Here is a 22,738-nt window from a genome sequence, read left to right on the forward strand (position 1 = left end):
GTTTGATTCCTTTTATATATAACCTTTTAGTCTCATCTATTGATTTACTGCTATATTTCTGTACACTATCCCTTCCTGTCACCATCTGTTTTCATAGTCAGAGGTCTACACAGAAAAATGCCCTTTGGCCCATCGGGTTTACGCTGGTCAAACAAGTACCTAACTATTCTAATCCCATTTTCCAGCACTAGGCCCATAGCCTTGTATGCCATGGCATTGCAAGTGCATATCTAAATACTACTTAAATGTTATGAGGGTTTCTCCTTCTACCAACCTTTCAGGCAGTGATTTCCAGAGTCCCACCACCCTCTGGGTGAAAAAATTCTTCCTCCTGCATCTTACCTTAAATCTATGCCCTTTGGTTATTGATCCCTCCACCAAGGGGAAAAGTCCCTTCCTGTCTACCCTATCTATGCCCTTCATAATTTTATACACCTCGATTATGTCCCCCCTCAATCTCCTCTGCTGCAGGGGAAAAAACCCAATCTATCCAATCTCTCCTCATAACTAAAACTCTCAAGCCCAGGCAACATCCTGGTAAATCTCCTCTGCACTCTACTGCAATCACATCCTTCCTATAATGTGGATTCCAGAACTGCACGCAATACTCTAGCTGTGGCCTAACGAGCGTTTTGTACAGTTCCAGCATAACCTCCCTGCTCTTATATCCTATGCCTTGGCCAATAAAGGCCAGGATCCCATTTGCCTTCTTAACCACCTTTTATCAATCTGTCCTGCTACCTGAAGGAACCAGTGAACATGCACACCAAGGTCCCTCTGATCCTCCGGTACTTCCCAGGGTCCTACCATTCATGGTATATTCCCATGCCTTTTGTCCTGCCCAAGTGCATCACCTCACGCTTATCAGGTTAAGTTCCATTTGCCTCTGACCAGCCCGTGTATACCCTCCTGTAATCTAAGCCTGCTATCCTCTCTATTTACCACCCCACCAATTTTCATGTCATCTGCCAACTTAATGATCAACCCTCCTACATTCAAGTCTAAATCATGTATGTGTATATATAGCACAAGCAGCAAGGGACCCAATACCGATCCTTATGGAACCCCACTGGATACAGGCATCCAGTCACAAAATACCCCTTGACCATCACCCTCTGCTTCCTGCCACTCGGCCAATTCTGGATCCAATTTGCCAAATTGCCTCGGATCCCATGGACTCTTACCTTCATTATCAGTTTCCCATGCGGGACTTTATCAAAAGCCTTGCTGAAGTCCAGATAGACTACGTCAAGTGCATTGCCCTAATCTACACACCTGGTCACTTCTTTGAAAAATTCAATCAAATTGGTCAGACATGACCTCCCCTTAACAAAACCATGCTGACTGTCCTTGATTAATCCCAAGTGTAGATTAATTCTGTCCCTCAGAATTGCTTCCAATCGTTTCCCCACCACTGAGGTTAGACTGACTGGCCTGTAGTTCCCTGCCTTATCCCTTACATAGAAACATAGAAAATAGGAGCAGAAGTAGGCTATTTGGCCCTTCGAGCCTGCTCCGCCATTCATCTTGATCATGGTTGATAATCCAACTCAGTAGCCTGCTCCCACTTTCTCCCCATAACAGTCTGCTCCTGCTTTCTTCCCATATCCTTTGATCCCTTTTGCTCCAAGAGCTATATCTAACTCCTCCTTGAAAACATGCATTGTTTTGGCCTCAACTACTTTGTGGTAGAGAATTTCATAGGCTCACCACTCTCTCTGGGTGAAGAAACTTCTCCTCATCTCAGTCCTAAATGGTCTACCTCGTATCCTCAGACTATGACCCCTGGTTCTGGACTCCCCCACCATTGGGAACACCCTGTTGAGTCCTGCTAGAATTTTATTGGATTTCTGAGATCCGCCAGTCCTGCCATCCTAGGAACCAGTCTGGTAAACCTTCATTGCACTCCCTCTATAGCAAGAACATATTTCCTCAGATAAGGAGACCAAAACTGCGCACAATATTCCAGGTGTGGTCTGACCAAGGCCCTGTAGAATTATAGCAAGGCATCCCTGTTCCTGTACTCAAATCCTCTTGCTATAAAGACCAACATAACATTTGCTGCCTTTACTGCCTGCGGCACCTGCAAGCTTACCTTCAGTGACTGGTGTATGAGGACACCCAGGTCTCATTGCGCGTTTCCCCCCCCCAATTTATAGCCATTCAGATAATCTGCCTTCCTCTTTTTGCCACCAACGTGGATAACCTCACATTTATCCACGTTAAAAGGCATCTGCCATGTATTTGCCCACTCGGCTTGTCCAAATCATACTGAAGCATCTCTGCATCCTCCTCACAGTTCACCCTCCCACCCAGTTTTGTCATCTGCAAATTTGGAGATATTACATTTAGTTCCTTCATCTAAATCATTAAATATTGTGAAGAACTGGGGCACTGGCACCGACCCCTGTGGTACCCCATTAGTCACTGCCTGCCATTCGGAAAAAGACCTGTTTATTCCTATTTTTTGTTCCCTGTCTGCCAACCAGTTTTCTATCCATCTGACTACATTACCCCCAATCCCATTCGCTTTAATTTTACAGGCTAATCTCCAATGTGGGACTTTGTCGAAAGCCTTCTGAAAATCCAAATAAACCATATCCGCTGGCTCCCCCTCATCAACTCTACTCAAAAAATTCCAGTAGATTTGTCAAGCATGATTTCCCTTTCGTAGATCCATGCTCACTCTGTCCAACTCTGCCAAAGTAGGTTGGTGGTGCGCAAAGTAGAATGCTGTTTTCTGCTTATTCCCAGTGAAGTTATCTCAAAGTAATGCTTCGTTTTTATTTTTTAAAAATTGTCTTTTTTTAATTTTTGGAAAAGGCCTGTTATTTGCAATGGAAGGACTTGTATTCTGAAATCTCCATTTGTGTGCTGTTTTTAATGACCTATTCTTTTTGCTGCTAGACTGAAATCAATTGTTGTCCCTTTCCGAGAGTGCAAGTTGACGCGTCTCTTTCAAGCTTTCTTTTGTGGCAAAGGCAAAGCTTGTATGATTATTAATATAAACCAGTGTGCTTCCATGTATGATGAAACTCTCCATGTCCTGAAATTTTCAGCAATTGCTAAGCAGGTAAGGTGTCTTTTATTGGTTTTTGTCTTGCCTCTTGAAGGCAATGTCCTGCATTTTAAAAGGAAACTTTCTTGAATGCTTAAGGTCAAAAGCTACATACAAATGTGTAACATTTTTCAATTCAAATGAATACCTGTATAAATTATTGAAATTCTCTATTTGCTTATTTCTGTACTGTTGGTCAAAGACTTTGCAAATGAAACACTGATTATTAAAGGCAAAAAAATTGTACATTCAACCAAGTTTCAAAACTCAGAACGTTGTACTATTTAAATCTTTACTCTGAGAAGAGCTGTACAATATTCTGCTTGTTTCCAATTTTGATTGGTTTATAGATTTTTTTCATGAAGGCACTTCTGGTAATGGAAGGGGTCACCAACAGTGCTACCAAGTGGCACTTGCTTAGCAATAACCTGCTCACTGATGCCCAGTTTGGGTTCTGCCAGGGCCACCCAGCTCCTGACCTCATTAAAGCCTTGGTTCAACCATGGACAAAAGAGCGGAACTTCCGAGGTGAGAGTGACTGCCCTTGACATCAAGGCATCATTTGACCAAGTGTGGCATCAAAGAGCAATAGCAAAACGATACTCAATGGGAGTCGGGGTGGGGGGGGGTGCGGTGGGAGAGCGCTCTGGTGGTTGAACTCCTACCTAGCACAAAGGAAGGTGGTTGTGGTTGTTGGTCAGTCATCTTAACTCCAGGACGTTACAGCAGGTGTTCCTTAGGGTAATGTGCTTGGCCCAACCATCTTCAGCTGCTTCATCAATGACTTTCCTTCCATCATAAAGTCAGAAGTGGGGATGTTCGCTGATGATTGTGCCATGTTCACCTTTTGCGACAACTCAGATACTGAAACAGTCCATGTCCAAATGCAGCAAGACCTGGACAATATCCAGACTTGGGCTGACAAGTGGCAAGTAACATTCGCGCCCCACAAATGCTGGGCAATGACCATCTCCGATGAGAGAGAGTCCAATCATTGCTGCTTGATGTTCAAAGACATGACCATCACTCAATCCCCCAATATCAATATCCTGGGGGTTACCATTGACCAGAAACTAAACCGGACTAGCCATTTAAATACTGTGGCTACAAGAGCAGGTCAGGTCAGAACTAGGAATCGTGCAACGAGTAACCCACTTCCTGACTCCCCACAGCCTGTCCACCATCTACAAGGCATAAGTTAGGAGTGTGATGGAATACTCTCCACTTGCCTGGATGAGTGCAGCTCCCACAACACTGAAGAATCTTGACACCGTCTGGGACAAAGCTCACTTGATTGGCACCACATCCACAAATATTCACTTCCCCCACCATCGACGCACAGAATCAGTGTGCACCATCTACAAGATGCACTGCAGGAATTCACCAAGGCTCTTTTGACAGCACCTTTCAAACCCACAACTACTACCACCTAGAAGGGCAAGGGCAGCAGATAGATGGGCACACCACTGCCTGCAAGTTCCCCTCCAAATCACTCACCATCCTGACTTAGAAATATATCGCCGTTGCTTCACTGTCACTGGGTCAAAATCTTGGAACGCTCTTCCTAACAGGACTGTGGGTGTACCTATGCAACGTGGACTGCAACGCTTCAAGAAGGCAATTCGCTACCACCTTCTCAATGGCTGTTGATGATGGGCAATAAACGCTGGCCCAGCCAGCAAAGCCCACATCCCATGAATTAATTAAAAAAAATATATCATTTTTGCCAAGAGTAAGTTGTGAAGGTTAGTTACTGCATACATGTTCATGTAAGCTGTTTATAGACACTCTCTGGTTTTCAGATAGTTCAGATCATTCACCCAAAAGTAGACTTGCAACTTATTGATCCAATGAAGGGGAGTGATGCCAGTATGATGGTATGCACTGATCTCTGTGAAGCGCTCTCTGCTGAAAATTTCTTTTCTGAAGATCCATTAATTAAAGGTGAAGAGGAACGGGAAAATGAAGAGCTGGATGTTGCCACCTTGGGCCATGAAGTAACTTTTTAAAAATTTACTTGGCTCCACTTGAGCTTGCGGATGTAAAACCAGCTGTACTAACTGTAGTCAACGTTTAATTGTTCAGCATTTGAAGGATATTGAGGATTATTGGCTAATGTTGCCTGCGACATGTTAATGGCGTAACCTTGGGAAAAAATTGAGCATGAACTTGAATATTTAGTGGAGGAATAAACAGAGCAATTAAGTAAAAGATAACTTGTATTCATAACACCTTTCACAGCCTCAGGATGTCCTAATGAACTTTGCAACCAATTAAGCACTTCTGAAGTGTAATCACTAAAATAACAGGTAGTTGTTTTAGGCTTGAGCTTGCAATTGACCTATTAAATAAACCAGGCATCAAAATTGAATTTTAATATACCAAGGGAAAGACCCAAGTAAGATGAAAACTAAAACCGAAGAGGGAAGATGTTATTACTTGAGGATTCATTTAGTAATTGGTCATTAAATTTTAAATGTGCACAGGTGGATAAAGAGCATCAATAATTATACAATTTCTTAAAATTCCAGTTTTATTGCGGGAATTTTATTAAAAGAAATAGATCAGAGGGAGATGAGGGAAGCAAAGCGATTCTGAAACAAGAATTTTAAATTATGTAAAGCCTGATCATGTACTTAGTGCTTTATATGTATGAATTACTTTGAGATTTATTTAGAAACTTTAGTGCATTAGCTTGGTGATTCTGTTGTATGTTGACCTCCACCTTAACACTCATTGATTATAATGGGTTTTTCTATCCTTTGCTCAGGAATTATTAGCCTTGATAGAAAACATAAAACAAAAACTGATTGCTGAAAGACAGCACAAACTGGTTTTGGAAATTCGGGTTCGTAAAGAGATGGGAGAAGCCATGTTTCAGCAACTACTGCATACAGAAGAGGTGTGGAGGTAATTTTAATGTTTTTAGATTAGTTAGGATAAAATTAACCAAAAATGTTACTTGACAAATATGATTCTTTTGAGAAAATACAAGGATTGGCTACTTTGACTTGCTAAGTTGGTGGCTGTTTGACATGGATGCCACAGATACTGAAGCAGTACCATTTATGCATTGGTGGGACTGTTTCAGTTGATAGGAATGGGAACTCTATTCATTTCTATGTATTGTTATTAATTTTAGAGAAAGTTCTTCCAAGGTTGTGTGACTGAACAGACAAACCAAAAACAATCCTTCACAAATTGGTTCAAAGCTTTGTCAAAACTGGGATCAACCTCTGGCTGTTGCTGCTTATTTCTATGAAATAAATGGCCAAATCTGTTTGGTAGGCAATCATTCCTGCCTTTTTTTAAAAAAAAAAGTGAAGTACTTAATACAAAAGAAAAGCCTCAGCATTTTATATCTAATGGCCATGCATTATGTCATCCTTAAGTTTAATTCAAGGAATGCCAGCTTTTGGTGCATTTTCTTAGAATATTTAGTTGTCCTGCAAAAATTTCCTTGCTTGGGTTTTTCCTTTCTATTTTATCTGGTTTGGCTTCTTTTTCCCCTCAAAATTTGCTTCCCTCTGCCAATTAGTTTATTTTAAGGAGGAAATGAGCAGAGTATTTATATTGAACCTAATTGCTTTGTCACTGTTTTGTGGGTGTTCCTTTAAAGCTCTTTCCATGCTGCAGTTCATTTCCTAGAACTAGATAGAATCATAGAATAGTTACAGCACAGAGAGGGGCCTTTTGACATGTTATGTTCATGCTAGCTCTCTGCAAAGCACCTTGGTTAGTCCCTTTTCCCCATAGCCCTGAAAGTTGTTTTCCTCTTCTGGTTCTATTGAGTGAATCTGCCTCAACCATAGGTGTATCTCAGTGCATTCCAAATCCTTGTGTTGCCATTGGCTCTTTGCCATTCTTTAAATTGAAAGGCTCTGGTTCTTGAGCTTTCTGCCAATGGGAACAGTTTATGATGTTGAACACCTCTGTGAAATCTCCTCTTGTTGTCCAGTCTATCCATGTAACTGAAATACCTTAAGCTGGTACCCATTTTTGGGAATCTTTCGCTGTATCTTTTACATCTGTCCTAAAGTGTGATGCCCAGAGTTGGACACACTACTACAGTTGAGGCTGTAACAAGTGTTTTATAAAGATTCATCATAAAACTTGTATTTTATGGTACTATTTATAAAACTCAGGGTCTCTCCTTTATGACCACACTCTCAACCTTCAACAATGTGTGCCCATATATGCCCAGGTCTCTCTCCCTGTGCATTGTTAATTTTGTTGCCTCACCTTGTCAAAGTGTATCAGTTCACACCTTTTTCTGCATTAAATTTCATCTCTGACTTCATCTACTGCAGAAGTGAGGTGAGAGTGACTGCCCTTGACACCAAGGCAGCATTTGACAGCATGTGGCATCAAGGAGCCCTAGCAAAACTGGAGTCAATGGGAATGAGGGGGAAAACTCTCCACTGGTTGGATTCATAACTAGCACAAAGGAAGATGGTTCTGGTTGCTGGAGATTAAACATCTCAGTTCCAGGATATCACTGCAGGAGTTCCTCAGGGTAATGCCTAGGCCCAACCATCTTCAGCTGCTTCATCAATGACCTTCCATGATAAGGTCAGAAGTGGGGATGTTTGCTGATAATTGCACACTGATAATTGCACAATGTTCACCATTTGCAGCGATTCAGACACTAAAGCAGTCAATATCCAAATACTGTGGCTACAAGAGCAGGTCAGAGGCTAAGAATCTTGTGGCAAGTAACTCACCACCTGACTCCCCAAAGCATGACCACCACTTACAAGGCACAAGTCAGGAGTGTGATGGAATACTCCCCATTTTCCTGGATGAGTGCAGCTCCAACAACACTCAAGAAGCTTGACACCATCTAGGACAAAGCAGCCCACTTGATTGACACCCCATCCGCAAACAATCACTCCCTCCATCGCTGACACAGTAGCAGCAGTGTGTATCATTTACAAGATGCACTGCAGGAACTCATCAAGGCTCTTTCAGATAGCCTCTTCCAAACCCACAACTGCTACCATCTAGAAGGACAAGGCAGCAGACAGATGGGGACACACCACCTGGAAGTTCCCCATCAAGCTTCTCTCCATCCTGATTTGGAAATACATCGCTGTTCCTTCACTGCTGGAACTCTCTTGCTAACAGCACTGTTTGGTGTACCTACACCACAGGGACTGCAGTGGTTCAAGAAGGCAGCTCACCACCATCTTAAGGGCAATTAGGGACAGGCAATAAATGCTGGCCCAGCCAGTGATGCCCATATCCTGTAAAGGAATAAAAAAAAGTCTGTTTATAACCACCAGCCTGTCAGTGTCTCCTCATTCTTGCAATCAAGATGTATTGCCTCAAATTTTCCTCTTTCCTGTGCTGAATTCTGTCTGCTATCTTGCATGTTTATCAGTCTCTCAAATAAGATTTTGCATGTTGTTTTACTCTTCCATTACAGTGAGCGGTTTGAAGAACTAAAGGAGATTTATGAAGAACAATTGGAAAGTAAACTCTACATGTACAAAGAATCAATCAGGCGACATGCATATAAATGTGCTTTGGTAGAAGTTCAAGATAAATATCTTGCAAAAGAAGAGTTCATTGCTGAGCAGCACAAAGTGAAGGTAATATTTAAAGCAAGATTACTGTATTTTGAGGAGCAATGAGAGAGGGAGGTTAGTTAACTTTATTGTTTGTAATCTAACTGTTTACTTGTATAATCAGTGCAAGGTATAAAAGCAAAATGCTGCAGATACTGGAAGTGTTGAAAATACACAGGTCTGTGACGAGAGGAAACCATTAATGTTTCAGGTCAATGACTTTTCATCAGATCTGAAGTTAGAATATAATCAGTTTAAGGCAATTGTAAAGGCAGGAAAGGGGGTGGAAAGAACAAAATCTGGTAGGGTGGAAGACAGCTATTAAATGACAAAATGAAGGTGCAAGGCAAGATGTGGAGATGGAGTGTAATCACAGAATTTTAACGTCACAGAAGGAAGCTATTTGGCCCATCATGTCTGTACCAGCTCTCCAAATGAGCATTATGACTCATTGCCCTGTCTTTTCCCTGTACCCCTGCACATTGTTTATATTCAAATAATCATCTAATGCCCTCTTGAATTGAACGATTGAACTTGCCTCCACCACACTTCCAGGCAGTGCATTCCAGATCTGAACCACTTGCTGTGAGTTTTTTCTCACGTCACATTTGCTTCTTTTGCAAATCACTTTAAATCTGTGCCCTCTTGATCCTTTTTATGAGAGGAAACAGCTTCTTATCTACTCTGACCAGCCCCTCATGATTTTGAACATCTCTATCAAATTTTCTCTTAGCTGCCTTCTCTCCAAGGAGAACAGTTCCAACCTCTCCAATCTATCTTCATAGCTGAAGTTTCTCATCCCTGGAACCATTCTTGTAAACCTCTTCTGCACTCTCTCCAATGTGTTCACATCCTTCCTATAATATGGTGCCCAGAACTGTACACACTACTTCAGCTGAGGTCTAACGAGTGTCTTATATAGGCTCAGCATAACCTCCTTGCTCTTGTATTCCATGCCCTTATTAATATAGCCCAGGATACTAATGCTTTATTAAGTGCTCTCTCCATCTGTCTGCCATCTTCAATGATATATGCACACGTACACCTGGGTCTTTCTGTTCCGGCACCCCCTTCAAAATTTCACCCCTTATTTTATATTGCCTGTCCATTTTCTTCCTACCAAAATGTATCACCTCACGCTGCTCTGCATTGAACTTTGTCTGCCAATTTCACTAACTTGTCAATGTCCTTCTGAAGTTCCACACTGTCCACCTCACAGTTTACAACACTCCCAAGCTTTGTATCATCCACAAACTTTGAAATTGCCTCCTGCACACCACAGTCTAGGTCATTAATATATATCAGGAAAAGTAAGGGTCCCAATACTGACCCCTGGGGAACTCCACTACAAACCTCCCTCCAGCCTGAAAAATACCCATTGACCATTACTGTCTGCTTCCTATTTTTCAGCCAATTTTGTATCCATATTATTGCTGTCCCTTTTATTGCATGGGAAATAACTTTGTTTGTGTTAAGTTTGTAATAAGTTTGTGTGGCACTGTATCAAATGCCTTTTAAAAGTCTATCACATCAACAGCATTACCCTCACCGATCTTTTCTGTTACATCTTCAAAAAAACTCCAAGTTAGATAAACACGATTTCCCCTTTAGAAATCCATGTTGGCTATTCCTTATCAACCCATATTTTTCCATGTGACTAATTTTATCCCGAATAATTGCTTCTAGAAACTTGCCCATCACTGAAGTTAAACTGACTGGTCTGTAATTATTGGGCTTATCCTTACAACCTTTTTTGAACAAGGGCATAATGTTTGCAATTCTCCAGTCTTCTGGCACCTCCCCTGAGTCCAGCTAAGACTAAAGGAGATTATGGGCAGTGCCCTGTAATTTCTACTCTTTTCCTTCGATATCCTTGGGTGCATCTCGTCTGGTCCAGGTGCCTTGTCAACTTTAAGTACCGGACAGTCTATTCAACACTTCCCCCTTTATTAATTTTGAGCCCTTCCAGTGACAGTTTCCTTATCTGTCACCATGTCCTGGGTAGCAGCTGCTCCTTGGTAAAGACGGATGCAAAGTATTCATTTAATACTTCAGCCATGGCCCCTTCATCCATGTGTAAAATTCCTTTTAGGTCCCTAATCCACCCTACTCCTTTTACCACCCTTTTTACTAATTATATACCTATAGAAGACTTTGAGATTCCCCTTTATATTGGCTGCCAGTCTTTTCTCATAATCCCTTTCACTTTTCTCTGCTTTTTCGCCTCCCCTCTGACTCTTCTGTATTCTTCTTGGTTCTCAATTGTATTTTCTACCTGACACCTGTCATAAGTGCACTTTTTCTTCTTAATTTCTATCTCCTTTTTCGTCCAGGGAACTCTGGATTTTTTTGCCCTACCTTTACCTTTGATGGAATATACCTTGACTGTGCCTGAACCCATTTATTTACTTTTTGAAGGTAGCCCATTGTTCAGCTACAGTTTTTCCTGCCAATCTTTTGTTCCAGTCTATCTGGCCCAGCTCCGTTCTTGCCCCATAAAAGTCCACTCTTGTCCAGTTAATTATTCTTGCTCTGGATTTCCTATCATCCTTTTCTATCATCATCCTAGAATGTAAATTACAATGATCACTGTTTCCTAAATGTTCCCCCACTGACACTTGATCTACTCTGCCCACCTCATTTCTAAGAACCAGGTCCAACAGTGCATCTTTCCTTGTTGGATTGCACACATACTGCGCAGAAAATTCTCCTGAACACAGTCTAGGAACTTTTGCACCCCCTCCACCCTTTACACTACCACTGCCCCAGTCTATATCCAGGTAATTAAAGTCCCCCATTATAACTACTTTACAATGCCTGCATCTCTCTGTAATTTCTCTGCAGATTTGTTCTTCTACGTCCTTCTCAATAGTTGGTGGCCTATAGACTACACTGAGCAATGTAATTATACCCTTTTTGTTCCTTGGCTCTAGTCAAATTGATTCTGTCCTTGAACCCTCTGGGACATCCTTTTTCTCCAGCATTGCAATGTTTTCCTTAGCCAATACCACCATCCCTCCTCCTTTTCCTATCTTCTCTGAACACCTTGTACCCAGGAACATTTAACACCCAGTTCTGCCCTTTTCTTGAGCCAGGTCTCTGTTCTCACCACAACATCATATTTCCACATGGCAATCTGCACCAGTAACCCAATCTTACTTGCTATTCTCCGTTCATGCATATGCATGCATAGTAACCCTGACTTAGGTTTTATTACTTTCTCCATTACCTTGACTTTACCTATTAACTTGCTGTTCTCTACACTAGTGCTATCTGTCCCCCCCAGTATTTTGCACACCCTGGTATTCCCCTCTAACATTTTCCTCTTGGTTCCCAAACCCCTGCCGAATTAGTTTAAAGCCACCTCAACAGCACTAGCAAAATGCCCCAGAAGGAGCCTAGTACCAGCTCTGTTCAGGTGCAATCCATCCGGCTTGTACAGGTGCCATTTCCCCCAGAGCTTGTCCCAGGAATCTAAAGCCTCCCTCCTGCACCATCTTTCCAGCCATGCATTCATATGCCTTATTTCTGTACTCACTGGCACGTGTCACTGGGAGCAATCCAGGGATTACTACATTAGAGCTTCTGCTTGCTGATTTTCAAGTTTCTACCTAGCTCCCGAAGTTCTGATTGCAGTCATCGGTACCAATGTGGACCACGACTCTGGCTGTTCACCTCCCCCCATGCCCCTCCCCCAGATGAATGTCCTGTAGCCACTCTGTGTCATCTTTGACCCTGGCACCCAGGAGGCAACATACCACCCTGGAGTCACATCTACAGCCACAGAAATGCCTCTGTTCCCCTAACCAATGAATCCCTAGCACAATTGCTCTTCCTTTCTTCATCCTCCCCTGCCCCACAGCCGAGCTGCTCATAGTGCCACAAACTTGGCTCTGATTGCACTCCTGTGAAGAACCAACACTCTCACTAACTTTCAAAATGGAAAACCGATTTATGAGCAGGACCCCAGGGGACTCCTGCACTACCAGCCTACTTCTCTTGGACTGCCTGGTGGTTACCCATTCGCTCTCCCTCCAGGCCCTTAAACTGTGGTGTGACCACCTCTCTGAATGTGCTATCCACGTAGCTCTCAGCCTCATGGAGGCGCTACAGTGCCTCCAGCTGCTGCTTGAGCTTTGACACCTAGGGCTCAAGTTTCTGCAGTTGGCAACACTTCCTGCACATGTGGTCGCCTAGCACACAGGTAGCATCCATGACTTAGCACATATTACAGGACACGCATCCCACTTGACTGAGCTGCCCTGCTATGTCTTAACTCTACTTCCCTTATGTTAACTGTATTCTAGATGCAGAATAATTACCAACAAGTGCCATCCAAAAATAGATGGAGGTTAAAATCTGAAATTGTTTACTCAGTCTGAAAGGCTATAAAGTGCCTAATCAAAAGATTACGTGCTGTACCTTGAGCTTGCTTTGAACATGGCTGAGGATAGAGGGGTCTGAATGGGAGTCCCTCATAGAATTAAAATACTAGCAACTAGAAACTGTCATGCTTGCAAGCTGAGTGTGGAGGTATTCTGCAAAGCGGTCATACAATCTGCATTTGCTCTCCCCAGTGTAAAGGAGACTGCATAGTGAGTAGTGAATGCAGTATACTAAACTGAAAGAAGTGCAAATAAGTTACTGTTTCAACTGGAAGGAGAATTTGGGACTTTGGACAATGAGAATGGAGGTGGTTAAAAAGTCAGGTACAGCATCCCCTCCAGCCCTTACATGAGAAGGTGCATTAGGAGGGTGTGTTGGGATGATAAAGGAGTGGAGCAGAATGAGTTGGGAACAGTGTCCTTGGAATGCTGAAAGGATGGGGGGTGGGGTTGGTGTGGGGAGATGTTAGAGTTGGCAGAAATAGTGGAGAATTGTGTACTGATGTGTTCAATGTGGAGGCTAGTATGGTCAAAGGTGAGGACAAGGAGTGGTGAGAGCAGAAGTCTGTGACATGGAACCAACATGGTCAAGGGCTGTGTTCATTATGGGGGTGGGGGATTCTTGGTTGAGGAAAAGAGCATTTTGGAAACATTGGGTATGGAAGTTTTGCATTGTTGGAACAGAGAAATTGGCAGAGTGAAGTAGTCCTATATAAGAAGTGAAGTGGCTTGTTCCAATGACATTAGGTCAGCCCGGTTTACTGTGGTCAATTTATTACTCATCCCTTAAGATTTACCTTGCTTTTCAACTCTTGTATTGAATATCAAGCTTGAAAGGAAGAAACAAATGTATTGTGGTCAATATTTACAAGATGCTTCCTTACTATCAAAGCTATCATTAAACTGAGTGTGGTCATATTCTCTCATCAATTCTTAAAGCTTTCTGAAAAATTCTTGAATTCTGTGCAATACCAACTCCATTATTTTAAGAGATGCCAATGTTTAAAAGGCACAAGTCAGGAGTCTGATGGAATACTTTTCCACTTGTCTGGATGAGTGCAGCTCCAACAACACTCAAGAAGCTCAACACCATCCAGGAGAAAGCAACCCACTTCATTGGCACCACATCCACAAACATTCACTCCCTCCATCACTGATAAACAGTGTGTACCATCTACAAGATGCTCTGCAGAAACTCAAGGCTCCTTAGGCAGCACCTTCCAAACCCAAGACCATTACCATCTAGAAGGTCAAGTGCAGCAGATAAGATGGGGACACCACCACCTGGAAGTTCCCCTCCAAGCCATTCACCATCCTGACTTGGAAATATATCACTGTTCCTTCACTGTCGCTGGGTGAAAATCCTGGAACTCCTCCATTCCAAACAGCACTGTGGGTGTACCTACACCATGGACTGCAGTGGTTCAAGAGGGCAGCTCACCACCTTCTCAGCAATTAAAGATGGGCAATAAACACTGGCCTAGCCAGGGAAGCCCACATCCTGTAAAATGAATGAAAAATAATTCAGCTGTAATTTCAGATTCCACCATGATAGTTTTAAGGATTTGAATTCAGTTTATAATATCTGGTAATATCAGCAAAGTGACCATGTGACTACTGGATTGTTATAGAAGCCAACTGGTTCACTAATGGCCTGCAAAGAAGGAAATCTGCTATTCTTTCTTGGTCTTGCTATATGTAGTTCCAACCCTATAAAAACATAGGTGACTCTTAACTGCCCTTGGAGCAAGGCACACAGTTGCATCAGTGAGCATTGATGATTCAAAATGAAGATCCACAATCGACTTGGGGCAATCATGGATGGGTAATAAATGTTGGCCATGCCAACAATGTCCACATTCTGAAAACGAATTTAATTAAAAAGTGCAATGGCAGAGCAGGTTGCGCAGTCTCATCACTCTCTTGTGGCCACCGTTAATATTCTACCAACTTCAAAAAAAAACCTAATACTGTTCTATCTCTAACATTTAAATGATAGTGTTTTGTGTAAAGGTGGTAATCTCCTGTGCTGTTGTGTACAGTAAGTTGGTATGGTCACATTTGTACCCATCTCATCTTTTTATTGCTGCCTCTGTGACAATCTTGTGCATACTCTCCCTCTTATCTTTATCGAAGCTCTTACATAAATTTAACCTCCAAATTGCTATTTGTGCTCTTTTTCTTTGAATAATTTTAAAAAGCATTAACTAAGTAGAAAGGGCAAGAAATTAAAGAAATATTCCCAGCAGTATAGCTGGCTGGTACTAATGGTGGTAGAGAGGAAATTAGAGAGAATGCAAATGCTCAAACTGTAAAATATGAATATAGCTCAAGTCATGTCATGAGCAAAAATAAGTGCAAGCCCAGGCTTTTGGGTATGGATAAAGTCTTCAAATAGGAACTTTTTTGAAATAAAAACATTTTAAAAAGTAGAAATTTAATTATAAATAATGAAATTACATTATGAATAGGTAACATTTTAAGTTTTAAAAAGGAAAGCAGTTTTGTGGGAACCTATTGCCGGATCAGGAAGTGATGCACTCAAAATAGTTATTTTATATCATTTTTTAACATCGAGCAGGGCTATCAACACACCACCAACTAGCATAGCACATGAGTTTTTAATTTAAAGTGCTCCCTGCATACTAAGTTTGGGGTATAATAGTTTTCTGGACCTCTTAATGTGAAAATTCTGTTGAACTATGAAATGCTAGCATGTACACTTTTTATAGTTGTAAGTAGAAGCCTATAAAGATCAGCATTAGAAGCTCAATTAAATGGTTATTATCTACCCCTCTCCAAGGTGAGGGATTCAAAAGTGGAGGAGCTGGCAACCACATTCAGTAATTACCAAAGACAAGCTGCTATTGCTGAAAATTCTGAATCTTTAACTCGATTGCTGGAGGAGTTGGCATGGTACAAAGAAGAAGTTCCAAAAACACAATCTCAGCTGGAGAGTCTTCAGCTAGAAGCTGCTATAAATGATAGTGGTAAAGGATACACATTTGATCTGAAACACCACCTTTTTTTTCTCTGCCATGTAGAGCAATATTTAGTGTTGTACAAAACCTAATTGCACTTTTTATTAATAGTTAAATTTACCATGTTTTGATTTACATTATTTTTACTTCTGTAAGTTCTTTTGATTTATCAGTACAGTTTCATGGTGTTTGGGACATATTTTCTCTCTTGCTGTAATTGTCCTGCCACACGTTTTAGTATTTACGTGGAAGGGTGCAGAAATAATCCAGGAAATGGCACCAATTACCCTCAACAGTTGTAGATGAACTACTTAAAGGCTTTCATTGATGTGGCATCTTGCCTAATCTTGAAAAGCTTCATTTACTGCAAATTACTTCTCAACAGCAATCACTTTGTACACAATGCTGCAGCCTTCACTAAGGGATAATTGTGAGCACTTAGGCTTGAGGTAGATGGCTAACACAGATTTGTTAAAGGTTCTAGTTGACTAGATTGTTGAATATACGGATAAAAGGAATGCAGTTGTGATATATTTGTACTTTCAAAAACACTTGATGGTATTTGCTGGAATGATTTGAGGCAGATGATGGTTAAGATGCAGCATAGGTATGTGATTAATGGACACAAATATAATAAATAGATGCTTCTTAGATTGACCAAGATATGGGGGTGCCCCATGAACCACTGCTCCATATTGACAGAGCTAGGGAATTGTATCAAAATTCACTAACCATACCAAATTAGGGACATGAGAAGCTGAGTGCATGAGGTAGTTGAAGGACCTAAGTTGGAGTGGACAAAAATTTGACACATTTATGTAAAGATGAGGTATCTTTTTATGGAAAGAAGCAGAGCTTGGAAATGTATCCTGAACAGTAAAATGGAGATATCCAGAGGTATAAATCCAAATGATAAACAGGATTGTTGCTGGTAAAAGTCATAAAAAGGACAAATGGATTCAGAATTTTTATTTATGGAGCATTGTTTCAAAAACCAAGATGGCGGTGAAGACCCTGCACAAGATATAGATTTACTCTGCAGGTTTTGTATGCTATTACGGAATGGATATTTGAAACATTGGTAAAGGATTTACTAGCTTGATGTCAAGAATGAAAGATGTAATTATGGTATTTACTAAGACTGTATTCAATGTAAAAGAGGGAATATTATAGAAATGTTCAAGATTTTTTTTGGTTAACATTGACCAAGCAGTGAAAATAAGGAGAAACTATTTCTTTTGGATTAGTGCTGGAATCATAATTCCTTTACACCTTTGAACTTTTTTATTTCAGGTGATAGAATTAGAACACTTCTACAGTTAGCTATAGTTGAGAATCTAACAGCAGAAGAGAGAGAAATTGTAAGGTTACGGAGATAATGTTGAGGTAACCAGATGACCATCACCAGTATAGGCATTGTGGGATCAAATAGCCTCCCTCTGTACCGACATTTGAAGTGAAGTTTTTATTTCTTTGAAATCTTTGATTTCAAAAGCTGTAAACTGCTAGTACATAAGCTAGTTGTGTGCTTCCCTTTATTTTCTTGAAAATTAAAATTTAAGTTCCTAACTATACTGGTACACTAATGCAACCATCATCTGGTCAGTCTTGAGAGCTTTTCATATCTCTTTCCCAAGGAACTGGAAACATATAAGAGGTTATGATCTGTACAATAGATTTGCATAATTTCTAACTCTGGATTCTGTTGCTAGAGCCCACAATTTGGAGATTTTTCAGTGAAACCCTCTGATTAAATGAGTATTTAAGATTTAATTTATCAGCACTTTATCTTCAAACCTATCTATTGGGAAGATACAAATTATTTAAATGTTTTTATGTTCCAAATGTATGTTGGGTATTAGAAATTTGGAAGTATCTATTGGTGTGTGTTTTTTTGCACTTTGTTTTCATTTAGACTTTTTAAATTTTCCTAATGTTAATCTAGAATTAGATACTTTAGTTGAGAATGATTTGATTATGTAAAAGAACTAAAAGCATATTTTTCCACAGAGGTAAACCGATATAAAGAATTATATAGGAGCAAAGTTGTATCTGAAGAACAGAATGCAAAACTGCTGAAGGAAAAGGATCAGGTATTATGTACTACTGCAATGAATGTTTTCAATTCAATTTGCTAAAATCTTATGACTTGGTACCAAGGGCAAAGATTCATAACAGTAACTTTCTGGGGGAAAAAATCTCTCTGAATCATTTAACTGGACCCTAATATTTTATCTGATTGCAAGGTCTCTTTGATTATGCATATATTTGGTTAAAGGTTTAGATAAAATATACATAAACTCTGAATTTGAAACTGCCACTCATTAACTGTTAGGTGAGCAAGTCCTTGATGAGGGAGATGAAGGAGATGCATATTGCTTTGCAGAAGGCAGAGAAAAATTCTCAAGAGAGTAATGAAGAGGTGAAGAAACTTAATTGGATTATAACAGAGCAGGTATACGTTTTAATATTAGTACTTTTATTCCTTGTTTCTTAAATGCATGGAATCTTTGCATAACTACATTTAATTGTATTACTAAAATTAAGTGAATCTAATTTTTTTATCTTTTCATAATCTAGATGTGGATCACACTTAAATGTGTGAATATTATTTGAGGAAAATGCTTTGGGTTTTTTGTTTAAGGGTCAGTATTAGGACCACTGCTCTTTTCTATAATATGATGAGCTGAGCTTGCGTATGCAGGGCATAAATTCAAAACTTTGGTTTCATGGCATCAGCAATGTAATAAATAATGAGGATAGTGATAGTAAAAAGCAACATTGGCAGATTAAATTTAATGTAAAGAGAGGCACAATTTCAAAATTGGTGCAGAAACAAAGACCCTAAGGGTGTATATGCCCAAATCTTTGAAGATGGTAGGACAAATAAGAAGGCAACTATGAATGCACATGGGACTCTTGACTTTATTTTTGGATACAGAGTGCAAAATTAAGGAAGTTATAAATCTTTCATAAAACACTGGGCCTCATCTGGAGTATTGTGTTCAAATGCGAGCACCATACTTGAAGAATGTCAATGACTTAGAGGGTGTAGAAGACACTTACTAGGTTGCACCAAAAATGAATGACTGCAGTTATATGGAGAAACTAGAGAAACTGGTGTTGCTGTCTAAGCAGAGGAAGTTAAGAGGAGATTTGATGGAGTGTTCAAAGTCATAACTAGTTTTGATAGAGCAAATGAGAAACACCTTGCAGTGGAAGGAGGATCATTAATCAGAGGACACAAGTTCAAAATGAGTACAATATGCGGAATATAATTTTTTTTTTTACTCCCGGAGATTCCGAACTGGAACACACTGCCTAAAGGGGTTAATGAAGCTGATTCACAAATAACTTTTAAAAAGGAAAAGGATGAATATGAGAGGGGAAAAAAATTGCAGGACCATAGGGAAAGAATAGTAGAAAGGGGCTAGCTGGATAGCTTTCCAAGGAGCTGAGGTATGGTGGGCCTCATAGTACTGGATCGCTCTACCAAAGAGCTGAAGTGCAATAGGCCTCATTGGCTGTACCTCAATTTTTGAGGATGACAGCTAATCAGTTGCAATTTTCTGCCATGGCCAGTCTTGTGACTGGGTCTATTTTCTACCCACAGATCTTTGGGAAGATGGGGCTGGAGATCCCAAGAGGTAGTGAGATCTGGAGTGTAAGATTCCTTTTCTTTCCTTCTCTGCTGCTGCTCTGCCTCATCAGTAAGGCTTTGACTTGAGCATGATGCAGCTTAATGGACAAATTGTCACTATTCTGAACAAGTGGTAGCAAGCCCCTCCTAGTCATTAATGTCAATGCTGTTGTACTTCAGTGTTGTTGGGTGTTTTCTTTGTCTTCCTTGGAACTTTGGCCCTCAGTTGAACAAAGAGAACCTGGTCGGGGAGACAGTTATCTGCTATCTAGACAGTCCATTGATTTTGCAGGAGTTACATGAATGCTTGTGGAGCTGGCTTCAAGGACACTAGCATTTGTTCAACAGTCCTCCCATTGAATTCAGAGAATAAAGTCAAAGTATTGCTGATAGAATTTCTCAAGCATACTCTTGTGTTACTGATGCACAGTCCAGGTCTTCTCTGCAGTACAGATGTGTGATGACCACTGCTCTTTGCAGATCAATAAAGTTTTGTGTAAAAGTATTTGGTTATCGAACTCTGCTGCTGTAGAAGGCTGAGCTCAGACAGTTGTTCTGGTGCTGGAGCTCCTTCTCAAAGGTGACCTTTTGAGAAAGATGGCTGCCAAGGCTGGAAAAGTGTTTGCAATATATTCCAGAGTCTCCCTTTCATATATAGAAGATGGAATATAAAGGAGGTGGAATATTTTGGCTGACTCATGTGTGGGTTGGTATGAGTTTTTGTTTGGCAACATTCAAGAACAGGTGGTGTTTCTTCTATGCAGAATTGAAGAGATCAGGAGTGAGTTGCAAATCTGGTGCAGAGTGGGCAATGACTTGGCAGTCGTTTGCAAACTTGGGTAATGGTCAGTTTAATTTTGGCACAGTGATTTGAGGTTAGAGCTTTCCACCTAAACACCAGAGGACAGTTGATCTTTGGGGTAAATAGCCACTGTTCAGGTATGGGGACTATCTCACAGCCTTGCTTGATTCTGGTCTGGATTCTGAAAGTATCTGTTTCAGATCTCCCACTCACGACCATTGAATCCTTTCATCATGAAACAGTTGTAGGGTAATGATGAAGTTTCTTGGACATCCAAATCTTTGGAGCACAATCCACCGATTTTTTTTTTAAAAATCCATTCATGGGATGTGGGCATCAGTGGCTAGGCCAGCATTTATTGACCATCCCTAATTGCCCTTGTTCAGAGGGCATTTAAGAGTCAACCACATTGCTGTGGGTTTGGAGGTACATGTAGGCCAGACCAGGTAAAGACAGCAGATTTCCTTCCCTAAGGGACATTAGTGAACCAGATGGATTTACTGGGTAAAATATTTTGGCCAAGTTAATGAATGCAATGAAGGGTTTCTGGTGTTCTCGACATTTTTCCTGTATTTGTCTGGCAACGAAGACTATGTCAGAGGTTCCTCTGGAAGGTCTAAAGCCACATTTTGCCTCTGGGAGGATTTCCTCAGCCATAGGAAGTAGGCAGTTCAGGAGAATGCATGTCTGGATTTTCCCTGCTATGGACAAGAGAAAATCCCTCCAGTAGTACCTTTTCTTTTTCTCTGGATGGTACTGTTTTGAGTAATTAAACATAATGTAGATGCAGATGCAATCAGGCTATTTGACTTGATCAAGGATATAAGCATAAAATCATTCAAACCCCAACTGTTTTGCATGAAAATTATCCAATTGTAATGGATTCAAGAGTGAAGTACTGTATTTAAGAATTAATCTACTGATACCATTGGAAAAAGTCATTTTTCCAGAATGTAGATGATAGTATGATATAAATTGTTTATAGATATCCTGTAGCTCTAGTGGATCAACTTCTTAAGATATGTATTTGGAGAAATTTCAACTGTGTCCATTTGGGTGGTGCAGTTAGTGGATAAGTTGTCTCATCTCTGAACACCCATTAGACTGGAGTTGTTTTCCGAAATTTCTGTTCTTTTCGATAAGAGTGGTCCATTTTGAGGAAATGCCGTAGTTACAATTTGAGCAAATCTCTCTTGCGTGCTTTTTCTAAAGTTGCTGCCTGTAGGTGAAGTACTGGTATATAGATTCTTCTGGTATTTCAAACTATCAGATTATCAAACACTAGCCTAAGCAGTTATTTTAAGCAATAATTCTATGCAACAGATCTGAATAAGTTTGAGTACTGTCTGAATTCTGCATCATTCTAGAACTGTTAAGGTACTAAATTCTTTTGCATAATACTTCATAAGAAATTCTTTTTTTTATTCTGCCCACACACTTAAGGAGAAGATGCTTAAGGATATTGAAGAAGAGCATGCTGAGCAAATCCAGCAACTACAAAATATGGTGTCCAAACTCCAGGAAGAACTTGCTCTCTCTACAAAGCTATCTCAGGCTGAAAAACCACCACAAACAAATAAAAGGCTGTTTGCAAATTTAACTGGATCCAAACTGGCAGTTGGCTCACCTTCAAAAAACAGTTTGTTTAAATCCAGGGAGCTGATTCCTCGGCTGAAAGTTAAAAAGAACATAGTTTCTGGTAAACTGCCATCGATACCAAGTAAAACTAATGAATAATTCATTGTCAACTTGTTTAGTCTAATTAGTTTTTATACTTGTTTTTAAATGTAAACAAATAAAATTTGAACTTTTTAATAAATAACAGGCACAAGATTTTAATACTTTTATTTAGTCCTAATATTGCAGCATTTCTCAGCACTACTGTAGTGAGGGCTGAAAGCTTATGAGGTCAGTTAAGGACAACCAAAGTATTTAAAAATAAGGAAATAGAAAAGTGGGCTATGGAGAGCAATGTGGATTCAAGGAAATGTTTACTGGTAGATGAATGCTGAAAGATCAAATAAACCTTTTCGACTAATCATCAGATTTTGGTATTGGGCCACAATCTCAAGCAATGACTTGTTAAAGTACAGCTCTTGTAAACTTTTTTTTTGAAGGAGCCTGAAATCAGGGCAGCTAATATTAGATAAATCTTTGTACATGTACACACAACTCAATGTCATATCTAAGCGTTGACTCATGCCAAAAACACTAACTTAGTTTTAACTAACTGGTTACTTGTTATAGGAGACAGCTTGGGCTATATTTTATTCTTGGTTGGCTGCCCTTTTTTGCTGCTAAT

At 40.4% G+C, this 22,738-nt stretch overlaps 1 protein-coding gene across 1 annotated transcript in view; it reads left to right on the top strand.

Moving 5' to 3' along the window:
* Positions 1-22,217, top strand: part of zgc:56231 (uncharacterized protein LOC406257 homolog) — a 52,425-nt gene extending 30,208 nt beyond the window's left edge. Inside the window, exons 13-20 of the mRNA XM_041189270.1 lie at positions 2,908-3,073; positions 4,861-5,055; positions 5,829-5,968; positions 8,487-8,652; positions 15,817-16,003; positions 18,005-18,087; positions 18,330-18,449; positions 21,880-22,217. Of these exons, the coding sequence (XP_041045204.1) occupies positions 2,908-3,073; positions 4,861-5,055; positions 5,829-5,968; positions 8,487-8,652; positions 15,817-16,003; positions 18,005-18,087; positions 18,330-18,449; positions 21,880-22,173 (1,351 nt within the window). The 3' untranslated portion in view covers positions 22,174-22,217. The remainder of the gene's footprint in view (positions 1-2,907; positions 3,074-4,860; positions 5,056-5,828; positions 5,969-8,486; positions 8,653-15,816; positions 16,004-18,004; positions 18,088-18,329; positions 18,450-21,879) is intronic.
* The last annotated feature ends 521 nt before the right edge of the window (positions 22,218-22,738 follow it).

Source organism: Carcharodon carcharias, chromosome 6 (genome assembly GCF_017639515.1).
Source record: "Carcharodon carcharias isolate sCarCar2 chromosome 6, sCarCar2.pri, whole genome shotgun sequence".
NCBI classification, from domain to species: domain Eukaryota; kingdom Metazoa; phylum Chordata; class Chondrichthyes; order Lamniformes; family Lamnidae; genus Carcharodon; species Carcharodon carcharias.